Source organism: Heliconius melpomene, chromosome 13, assembly GCF_056956725.1.
Source record: "Heliconius melpomene rosina isolate 202511_hmr_F chromosome 13, ASM5695672v1, whole genome shotgun sequence".
Lineage (NCBI taxonomy): Eukaryota > Metazoa > Arthropoda > Insecta > Lepidoptera > Nymphalidae > Heliconius > Heliconius melpomene.
This window is the reverse complement of record NC_140401.1, coordinates 14,918,030-14,930,125: the sequence shown is the minus strand read 5'-3', so window position 1 is coordinate 14,930,125 and position 12,096 is coordinate 14,918,030. Positions and strand designations below refer to the sequence as shown.

The following is a 12,096-nucleotide window of genomic DNA, read 5'->3' as shown; positions in this document are numbered from 1 at the left end:
CATTTCCTCGCTCGTCGGTTGCGAGTCAAAAGCGCAGCGAAGAGTTCCATCACTCAATTCGCAATATAGCTTCAAGAATTCGGCGAAAAGTGGAGAACAGAAGTGTCTTACTGGGTAACGGAGTGCCTTAACTCTGGGTCCCGAAGTTTCCCTTGCCTACTATGCTATGTGCGAGATTTAGCGTGAAGAAATGTGTGTAAACATAGCTGGCAAGTGACAGATAAAATAAAAAAAAGATTATAATTGACTTATATAACGAATGAATATTAATTAATCGTACATTAGGTAATTTAATGGTATATTACGTTGTTTCTAATTGATTTATTAGCTTATGCCGTACTCTATCATTGATATCTTTCTATTATGTTGTTGGATTTGCATAGGTTTCGGTTATTACTATTAATTAACTAATTAGAAAAAAATATATGATATCGTTGTTATGAAAATATTTTTTTATAATATCAACCCTAAACTTGTACATGGAGCTTAAAAAGTCAATTAAAATGACAGTAACGTTTATTTTCATGTAAATACGTAAATATTAAAAATAATTCATGGCACACATATAAATCGTAAATAATGTAAATTTATTATGCTTAGCTAGTTGCTAATTGTTTTCTACAGTCTGTTACATTTCTCTCGTTCGTTCTAACTAATTAGATGTATAGTATAATAAATTAAAGATCAAAGAGTACATTTTTATATTTACTTTATAAAACATATTACATACTGGTTGGTATATGTTCCACAAAAAATTTACATGCGTCATATGACAGGCTGTGATTTAAATATAATTTGGAGCATTCGACCTCGTAAGCTAGATAAATACCTACCACTTGTTTTAGTCTCCAATCTTATATTTTTCTGATAAATTGCATTATATTGTTTATACAAGCAAATTAGATAAGTTATATCTTGAAGGATTTACAGTAAATCGGTCTAATAAATTAGTAATAATTGATAATGGCCACATTATAGTACATTTTGAGAGTGTGTGTATTTTAAGCGCTGACTGTAGATTTAATGATTCCTGCTTTGGGGAATTGTTTTTTTGAAATTTCTCTGCTCTGATGAAGACAAATTGCGGCATTGAGTTTAACGTTTCAACGCCCAGGGCAGAACAGAGAAAAGAGTGCCTTAACACTAGATAGGTATTCTGTGATTTATCACATACCTAGAACCTGAAGCTAAAATAGTATCAATACGCCAAAATTTTCAAATCTACATATGCTAGTCGTTCATTAGATTCTCTTTTCCTATTTAACATTATGTGTTAAAATTGATTATAATAAAATCCCAACATTTCCCCCTACACGTGGGTACGTGCGGTTGTCCATAATTAAAAACAAGTGTATTCTTGATCCAGGATTCTATTATAGCGAGGTCGGGCCGGTTTGTTTTAAAAACGAGATAAATTCTAAGATTGAATGCAGACGCATAATGACTCTTACGCTGACTCCATCGCCCACAGAACATCTTGAAAATAGAAAGAATATTGTGGATTTGGATTTGCCTGTGTATTACTTATAGTTTATAGTTTTAAATTTGCTTTCATTTCGTCGATATTAAACGATTTGTATCTTTGTGTAAGTACTTACCTAATATGTCTATGTCGTGTCTATGGAATGCCTCATCATGTCGTTTAAGTAAAAATTTTAAAGAGAAAAAACTTAACCTTAAAATTTTATGAATATATGAATATAGATATCTCTTATTTATCATATAGACGTTGATATGTAATATATAGGTATGTACATAACTTAATAATTAATATTACATTTAAACAAAACTACTCAAAACTAAAAATATCATGATATTTTTTTATTACTTGAGAAAAAAAACACATCCATTCATAAAGACATTACGCAATATAAGTACTTGCCAAACAAAAAGGCTTTCCACGCAGGCATGTCCACAGTACCAACGATATTATTTCCGCTGTCTAACAGAAAACAAAAATAAACATAAGTGTACGCAAGGAATAAAAGAAAAGTTGAAGTGGGTTGAGCATCCGGACTGGTAAAAACCATCCCCCCGTCTTCCAGGGGGTTCCCCGGGAGCGTCCCTTAGCTCGCTCGCTGGCTGCCTTTGTTTACTGTCTCTTTATTTATTCAACCTGATACGCTCTGCTACGTTGTTTTTACAACTAATAGGCTTATTTATATTTATTTTGGACGAGTTGGTAAATTATAGGTACTTATATATAGGTACTTTAGGTATATGTGGGGGGGGGGTACCTAGTTACCTATCGATTAATGAATTTAGATTTTTTTTGTCTTTGTCTAACTTTAACATTAATCTTGAAAGAAAATAGTTACAGGTTACTTTTTTCTCCGCTTTTCGCCTGTTCGCTTATATATATAACGATCAAAATGTAAATTATGGAATATGGCACTAAATGTAACTAGAATAGTGGAATAAAACACATATTTCAAATATTCCTTAGTGGAAATTTTAGAAGAGATGAATCAAAAGCCATATAATTCACAACTCCATGATAGTTTCTAATTATAATTTCTTTCCACAATGCGACTCATTGACGTAAATACAGAAGGTACCTAATTAGTTTTTATTAACAAATTGTCAAAACTCATATAAAATTGTTTTGTTTAGCTATTATAATAAGACAGTGCCTTGGAAACTTGTGTGATGTGGCAACGTCTTAATTGTTAATTTACAACATAGTAAAGCTTACAGACAAAGGAAGCTATAAAATTTACTAAGAAATAATCGCCGTGTAGGATGTTCCTTTATCTCTTCATAGAACAAAGTCGGTGTTATTCAACAAAAATAATAAATATAAAATATTGTATCGAGTGCCGTCTATAAATGTGGCGAATGTAGGTTCGATTCCTACTCGTGGACATTATTTTTTTTTTCTTACTCAGGTAAAAACATAGAGTGCCGTGTTGCATTGTTTATTTAGAAAATTGATCGGCTTAGGAAATAGAGTGTTTTAACACTAGTTTCCTCTGCCTATCCTGCTGTATGCGATATATCGTCGCTGTGTCTATATTTAGTAAGAACCAAAGGCTTTAATTTCGGAAATAAAGCTATTACTACATAAGCACCTACATAAGGAATAGATATATACCTGCTTCGGATTTTAATAATTCGAAATTCGAGATTTATTTTTATTGATTAATATCTATAATAATATTATCTATAGTTATAAAGAAACTTCATAGCAAATAAAAAAAACAAATGATCTTTTTACAACCTTTAGGTACCTAATATAATTTGTTTTTTATATACGTCTTGTGCCTTTTATCTATCTGCATGTCAAGTAGGGCCTTATTAGGGCGTCCTTGTTAATTTAAAAGTGCAAACAATCAAATTTGAACACTCAAAAACAAGATAGTAGGGGTTGTTTTACTCGGAAGGGGAAGCCATAGAAGTGGCATGCATTGTATTTACTAATTATTATTATATTTGTGCTCGTATAAAAAAACTTACAGAGCATTATCGTTATGGGCTTAAGATATTAAATATTTTCTATCGAGTTAAATAAATGAAATTATCAATTTCTCATGTAACATCCAACCACGTGTGCTCAATTTCTTGTTTAGGGCTTACTTTTTAACTACGTTTAGGGTTTGACTTGTCCATAAATTTCCTAGTATCTAAGGCATATCGACCTTTTATTTTAATGAGAGAAATTTCAATTTACAGAACGGTTTTAAATTTAATTAAATTCCTTTTCTTGTAAACATATACCTACCAATATCTACTTACCAGAAAAAAAAAACGATTCTAATGAAATATAAAAATATATTATAAATGAATAGAAATCTCACAATCAGTCAAATGTCCACATAAGAGCCACACACACCCCCTCCTTCCCCCCCCCCCCCCCTTTGCTACTATAAAACACCAATCTTAATATATCAAAAAAAAAAACCAAATGTATATAATTTTCATACCATTATATGCAATTTCCAAAATACACTACTCTAAGGTCCATTGACATTCAAAACCGGGAAACCCCCTGCCGGGTGTGGTTATTTTAAATTAGCGGTGATTTTGCCGCGACGTGCGGCGTGCGGCGTGCGGCAGCCGACACGTGCCAATGACTTTTGTATGGCAAAAATACTTCAAAGACTATGTTATAATGTTCATTGATCTATAGAAATGGAGTTTTGGTAAATTACATACCTATTTGTTTAGGTATGGGGTTTGATTTTATACATTTTTGCTAGTTTTTGTACTTAGATAAAGTTTGTGTTTATGTGTGTTTAAAGAAAAGAATAATGTGTATAATTTATCTGCCTAATAATTGAAATTTGCTAACATTGTTTGTCGTAGTAAAAAATACAGTCGAATTGTGAACCTTCTTTTTCAGAAGTTGGTTAAAAACAGTGTAAGTGCAAGCTACGATTTTGTCCCTATGAAAATTATCACAAATTACGCATATATACTATACTGATAAGAAAAAAATATATTTTTCGAAATATCATCTATTAGAAAAATCGTTTCTTCTATTAGAAAAATCTAATATTTCCACTACTAAAAAACAGTAATAACGTTTCTTATCTACCACATCAAAACCACAACAAACAAGTACACTAGTCTATACAAGCTTAATTCTATCGCTGACAAATATAACATTAAAGCCCTTTAATACACGTGGGGAGTCCTCACAATGCAGCATAACGCATAATAACAAGATAACATCGGACTAAAAATCGCGAATCATCCGCTTTGAACGAACTCCCGTGGCGATTTGCCGACTTGTTTGCGGACAAGTTGCAAGATTTGTATGACAGATTAATTGGCGAATGTCAAACCATATGTTAGGTACAGTATCGTTCGGTTTTGTATTTGAAATATTTAGTTCTCATATAGCGTGGTCCGGAGATCCCAACTTTCACTTTTGAATGGATGACGCAGAGATTCAGTATTTGCCATGTTTAAACTTTAATAAGTAAGGTGCCTAGGTTCCCTCTGCCTACCCTGCTATGTGCGGGATACAGTGCGAAGCTGATTTTTACATATATGTATATGACCAGGTATATAATGCTATAACGATTAATCTATGACAAAAGATTTTTTTATTTAAACAATATTACGGCATTCTAGATAAAAAAAGAAACGAGATACCAATTTTATGTTAAAATTTATTATTCCTATTTAATTGTATTAGAATTTATCTAGGTACCCACAAAACATTTATGTACGGATATCAGAGCTAATCTCCCCATCCATCGGCGAGATAAAAACAAGTCATGCTGCAACTTGGCGAATGTTATAATTAATTCAAAGCATTATTGTGCAATCTGTTCTCGATATTAAAATGCATTTTAGAATCTTGATCAAAAGCTGTGGAGCCGCACATACATTTTTTATCTTATTAAATCTTATAACATTGTTTATATAAACAATGAGACATTTTGAATTCTATTACATATTTATGTTTTCACATATTGGCTTTCATGAGATGAAAAGAAATTATCTACAATTAATTGTTTTAGACAGTTAATTATAAGATACTTAAAGACCAGCTTTTACATATTTCGTAAATATGCATAAACTAGCTATAAGCTTAATTTTCTAACACTAAGTTTTTAAATAATACTATTTATATAAATTTAATTACAAAGGAACTCCATATGTCTCGTAGCTTAGCCGATGCATTAGCGATTCATTTTGATTGTCATCGTATGACAGTGCCGCCTTCACTGCGCTTAGTGCAACCCCGCTGCATCAGCAACTGTTATCCCTTCAGCCTCTTTTATTCAAATTATCAACACCTCACCGCATTTACTAACAAAGAGGAGAACCAAAACACTAATGCAAATAGTTTTTTAATTAATTATACAAAGCTCTAACAATTTCAATTTATAATTCTCACAATCATTCCTCACAAATAGTCCGGCCACGCAAATCTAAATGGAAGCCTAGAATAATATATCTAGGAATGAGGACATGTCAACTAGTGGACAGTAAATATTATGATTTCACCCAAGATCTTGCATCTATTACGTCAATGTGACGTCCGTTTCATTATACAGTTTTCGATATATTTCCCCCAAATCAGTTTCATTTATATGTGTTTCAACCTAAACTCGATGATCTTTAGGACTAAATTCATTTTTACTGTTTTCAAACAGTAGAAAATTACTATTTTGATATGGGCGCCGACTTTTAAAATTATGTCATGGAATGTCCGGTAGACATCTCTGATCTCTTTGTCAATTTCTACTATGACTTTTTAATATGTTAAGTAAAAGTTTTTGATCTAAGCTTAAACCTAATCGTAGTTGCATATTTAAAATAACGATAACCAAAGCTCTATAATGAACCATCAGAACTTGAAGAATTAATCTTTAAATACTGTAAGGACATAATCTTTTAAGCGGTGGCATTATGATACAAAATGCAGTGAGACCAAGGACGCGGTGACAGATGGTGTGTGTTTACTCAGGTTAATTATAGACTCGGCCATCTTTATTGATCGGACATCAGCGCGTACGCTCAGCACGTATTGCCAGATCACGCCCAGCATATTCTATTGGCAAACCAACCATTGACCCATCTACATCCTCCTCAAATAAACATTCATTTACATGTTTCTTTTACGACAGAGCTCACCTGTGCTCGAACTACAATAAATTGTAACACCGCAGCTGCTCGTCTCCATCAAAAATCGAATTTTTATATCATCTATTACATTAATAATACTATCAAAATGCGGTCCAAATGCCAAAACGACGGTCCGCTATAAAATATAAGCACCAATTGCTAGGACATCTCCGCGGTGCTATTAAATAAAAGTCTTTTTACATTAGATAAATCGCGTACGTTATTCGGGAACATCTGTCCCTTGCCGATTACAGCCATACATTATCCTCGGTTTGTTGTTTTTAATAAAAAGTTTAATCCGTTCGGTTATGACGGCAATTTGTCTGCTGGATGGAAAAACTTGGTCGATTACCTACAGCTCGTAGTGGCGCTCCGGCCTTCGCGTATCGGCATCGGATATCTATTATAACGTTTTTTATTTTATGATCGTGTCGCTTATTTCAGTACTCACTTCTGTTTCCCATTAGCGCGTTTATCCTTTAATCTCTCGACCGTATATCACTTAATACAGTTTGTGACAGCAACTTTTAAGCGTCTGCAAGTCTTTTGTAGTCTCCGATTCCTTTTTATAATTTACATTGAAATTTTTCGTCAGGATATACGAGTCATCGGGCAATTTTGGTTTCAACACTTTACAATATCGTGCCGCGTACAACCATTAACAATTCAATGCAGTCTTAATGAAGAGCTGATAAAATGTATATTCTGTTATTCATCACGACCGAGGCAATTAATCCAAGTTTTCTTTTTGACTCCGGTTTATTGCAAACTTGCAGAGATTTAGTGTTTTGTCCCCTTCTTGATATGTGCACGCAAGTTAGCTCTCTTTGTCATGTCTGGCGCTTAAGCGTGTAATATATCGTGATGGATAAATTTGGCGAAGAAAGATCTCCCATTTAAGCGTTGTACGAGCACCGCTATTTGTTAACTGATGAATGTTGTTCATTCTGAGTTGCATTCATTTTCAAGATTGCTTTTTTTTTTTTTAAATAACAGCTTAAATAATTATTATATTTGTACATAGATAGTTTTCTTATAATATTATAGATATTTGTTGTTTTAAATACTAATCATATTGTCTTTTGCAGAACATAAACGCAGTATCAGCAGAAATTGAGCTACAGAGACTTCAGCAAGAACACCTCAGAAGGCAAGAAATGGTTAGACGTGGCCACTCCCTGTACCCTGGACCTCCACTGGCGTTACTGCCGCTCCTGGAACAAATGCGACCACAACAACCACCACAAGCCAATGTAAGTTTTATTAAATATTTTTTCAAATTCCATTCGAGCAAGATACAATTGAATTGAGTTGAATGGTAAAAAACCTCATTATAAGATTAGAACCTACACCCTACCCAGAAATATATCAACTGCACCTTGATAACTTCAACACAGTAATAAAGAATATAATATATAAGCTTTTACCACTCCATTTTCATGTTACCAACAAAATTGTTTACGACCATTTGACACATTGTTTCCCCATTCAGTACATCCGGTCAATTTATTAATATTATAAAACTAATATTTATTCGAGTTAATCTCTACACCACATTAACATTTACATCACAAGAAAAGAAGACAGAACAAAAATTATGACAGATAAATCGATTTGGCAAGCGGGAACTAATTAATTAGTTTTTGATGTTGACGCTGGCGTGTATTGGTCAATATCCTGTTATGCATATAATTGACGCATTATTTGTTTAAATTAAAATGTATGAATGTGTAAAAGGCATTTCCCAAATAATAATTGTTACGGAAAAGGAACCTAGAGAACGAATATCCGTTCTCCAAATTTCTACCCAAAAAAAAAACACTATAATATATCACTGAAAAACACTATAATAAAACACTATAATATAATATATGTATGAAGGAAATCAATATCCCTCCAGGTAAGTTAGTTTTAAAAAAAATCGATTAATATTTTCTCTATACCAAAATCTGTTATATTTTTGTTTAATAAATTCAACGATTAATCATCGATTTAGGTTTTTGAAAGACTCATAAATCATAGAAATGTATTATACATTGTAAAAAATATAAATATAGTATGTATGTATATGTATGTCTATATAAATTCTTAAGTTGATATATTATTTCATTATTTCACAAGCTCATTGGGTATAATTTTGGCTATAATGTCCTACAAAACGAAAGTTGCTCTAAAACTAATTACAGAAACCGGTGTTGCTTACGTAAAATTATAATTAGATGTTTTGGATCGCTGTACATCATCAAGTCAACCAGTTTTTTGGAACTTCTCATAATAAATATGAAATTAACTGTGATAATTCCCGCGGCAGTTCAACTTGTTACAAAATGAGATGAGACAAGGTGTGGTCTGTGGTCTATTAAGATTTATAATTTATTATCAAACATAAGAAATTCTTATAAATGCAACTTGTATTTTTTGCTTAGACATTAGATATAGCTTACTCAGTTCTTCTATCTTTGCCTTTTGGAGTACCTATTTTATACTTTAAAATAAGAACCAAACGTTCCACTTTGTCCAACTAGGCCAGAAAAGTCAACCAGGAAAACACCTGAGAAAAATTTGCTCATTTTACAAATTGGTATCGAACCTAAAACTATCAGGCTTAAGCCAACAGAGATTAGAGTCAGTAAACGGCTATATAGTATTAAATATTGACATCGTGGTATTTATTATCCTGAATTCAACTTAACATCGAATTGTCAAGTAACATAAAAATATTTTATGGCCGTTCTCTTGACTCTGGGCTTCTTCTATACATTATTAAGCAATCAGTCTTTTGTTTTTTTTTTTTGGTTTTTTAGCGTTATTCGGAAAGTATCTGACCATAAGTGCGGTGGTTGCGCCTTCGAATCCTATACGAAAAAATATTTAAAGTGTTATATATTTACACTTAAAATGTAGGTACAATTCGAGATTCTCATCCTGTTCCAGACACCTAAGATGCGTTAATAAGTTATTAATGAATGTATGTAGATATTTAAAAATAAACTTAGATATTGATTTATTAAACTGTCCTTCAAACGTACGGCAGGTAATCTCCTACAGAGTGTACATTCCTTGTATTTTATCGCTTGTTATTTTCAAATTTTAATGAACCATCATAATTTTTGGCATCCCATTTATCATGAACATCTAGGTCAGGAGTTTGCGAGTTCTGGAGCCGTTTCAATTAAATAGGCATTGACAATTCCGTTACAAAGTTAAATTGCTAACATATTTCATATTAAGTATTATTTAATTTGTTCAATATTTTATTTTCGGATTAAAAAATATATATACCTATATAATTATTTGTTGTGAGCACAAGGGTTTGACTGTAACGCGGTGGTTATGGGTTCGATCTAAAGTCGGGGGAATTAAGTATTATTTATTCATATTTTCGTTTCTTCGCTCTGGGCACCAAGGTTGATACCAGGTTCCCACTGCCTACCCTGCTATATACGGAATATACAACGCGAGCGTAACTGTGAAGAATTATTTATCCTACGCCAAGCATATTAAACATAGGTAACTAAATGTTCCATGATTCTTTCTTCACTCCCCGCCCGCCTTAATGTTTATATGTTATCTATGTTTCGAACTAGACAACATAAATACACCTACCAAAAAATCTAACAAAATCAATTTTATTTTCCAGGTCGTACCCACAGCACCTTGGCCAGCTACAGCCCAGCTAGCCCAACTAACAGCCAGCGCGCGTTCTTCACCTCCACAGGATCCTGACGCACCCTTAAATCTAAGCAAGCAACGTTCCCCCTCCCCCGCACAGCAAGTGATGCTGCCGCGATTCATGCCATACCCCCCGATGGAAGACAACAGCCCTTATATGAAGAAAGATGATGATTATAACACGGCGTGTAACAGTAAGTGTTTTATTATATTTTTTAATTGTTAGTAAAGTTAGTGGAGTACGAAGTGTTTTGTCACTAAATTGATCAATATAATGAGACGTATTTAGTTTAAAAAAGTTGAATGGATATTACTAGTTATTTCTAATATTGCATTTGTATATGAATGTACACTGAAATAGGATTTCTTTAAAAATTGAAACATTATTCAATTAAATTTTTCTATTTTTCATTTCTATAACAACATAATCTCTACACCGTTGTACCTATAATTATAAACATCGTTTATATAGGAGCTAACCTTCACAAACACCATTAAATATTTTTTTGCACTGAAATGTAATCACAGTGACACAGTTCCAAGCTGAGACGCCGTAATAAATATACCTACACGTGGCGGATTCAAATTATAAGGATAGTTAACGAAAAATATAGAAGTGCTATAGGTTATTGCATTAGAAGTACGAACTATGTTATATTGTTTATTTTGACTTATCGGCTTTTTTTGGGTAAATAAAATATGATATTGTTATTGATTCTCTTTATAAATATATATATTAATTATGTAAATTATAAAAAGAGTAAAAAAATGTACGTTCAGCTTTATTACTATTGCTATTAAATTAAAATCTTTATTTTAAAGTCACCATGAAAACCAAGGTTGAAATCCGTTAAGAATGTCTAATTTACGAGAGGCCTAACGTATTTTTAATTTCACATATCACTTCCATCATTTTTTTGCCCTATGAATAAGTATTATGACGCGGGCAAACGTCACACACGCGTAATCAGTCCAAAAATATTGAGACGGCTGTCTTATCAAATCATTTACAGAGAATAGAGATGAGTGTAGACACTGATAGTATGTAACGTAGTATCAAGTTCAATTCCAGATTTTTTTATCTGGAAACGTCAAAATTTAAAAGCTATTTTCGTTATTAGGACGATAAGTATTTCAGATATATATTTTTTTGTTATATACAGGATGTTATTTTTGCAAAACAACATCAAAGCTTGTCCTTAAACAAGAAAACGCATTAAGCCCAACATATTTCACAAAACGACACAAACCAAGACCTAGTTGTCAACTTATTCATTGAATCAATATTAATAACGCGAAATCCGCATTACGCAACGAACGAAAATAAACAAGGATTTTAGATAAATTGACGCTTTCGCTACGAAATGTGAAAACTGAGAAATGTTCCGTGTCGCCGCCAAACATTTTCATGTTGCTCTTTAATTGCTATATATAATTAATTCAGTTACACTGGAAAATTGCTATAATACGGGAAACATTATGTAGGTCAAATAGCTAGTGTCCGGCTACATGTGCGAACGAACGGACGAGCTTTTGAGATTTACTTAACGAAATGATCAATCATTATTTTTTGTTTATTTTTAATTAATAAAAATTTCTAAAAAAAACAGTTATTTTTGAATATTCAAATTGATTAATTGTAATTGTGGAATTACTGTGTCTTTATAATTTGGTAAGTGTGGCTGTTCACAATATCCGATTTTGGTAAATACGTTATTTTAATGTACCTATTTGTTAAAATACTGCATATTCTTTTTAAAAACAAAAATATCTGTATTTAATGTGTGCTAGAAAAAAATATATAATATTATGTTAGCTTTGTAATTTTACGTGCTAAAATTT

General features: G+C 32.3%; 1 protein-coding gene across 5 annotated transcripts in view; it reads left to right on the top strand.

The window, feature by feature from the left end:
- The window catches only part of Sox102F (transcription factor Sox102F), a 235,113-nt gene that overhangs the window by 219,371 nt on the left and 3,646 nt on the right, over nucleotides 1-12,096 (top strand). For all 5 annotated transcript variants that reach the window (XM_085195736.1, XM_085195738.1, XM_085195734.1 and 2 more), the window contains 2 exons: nucleotides 7,671-7,835; nucleotides 10,223-10,448. In XM_085195736.1, the coding sequence (XP_085051862.1) occupies nucleotides 7,671-7,835; nucleotides 10,223-10,448 (391 nt within the window). The remainder of the gene's footprint in view (nucleotides 1-7,670; nucleotides 7,836-10,222; nucleotides 10,449-12,096) is intronic.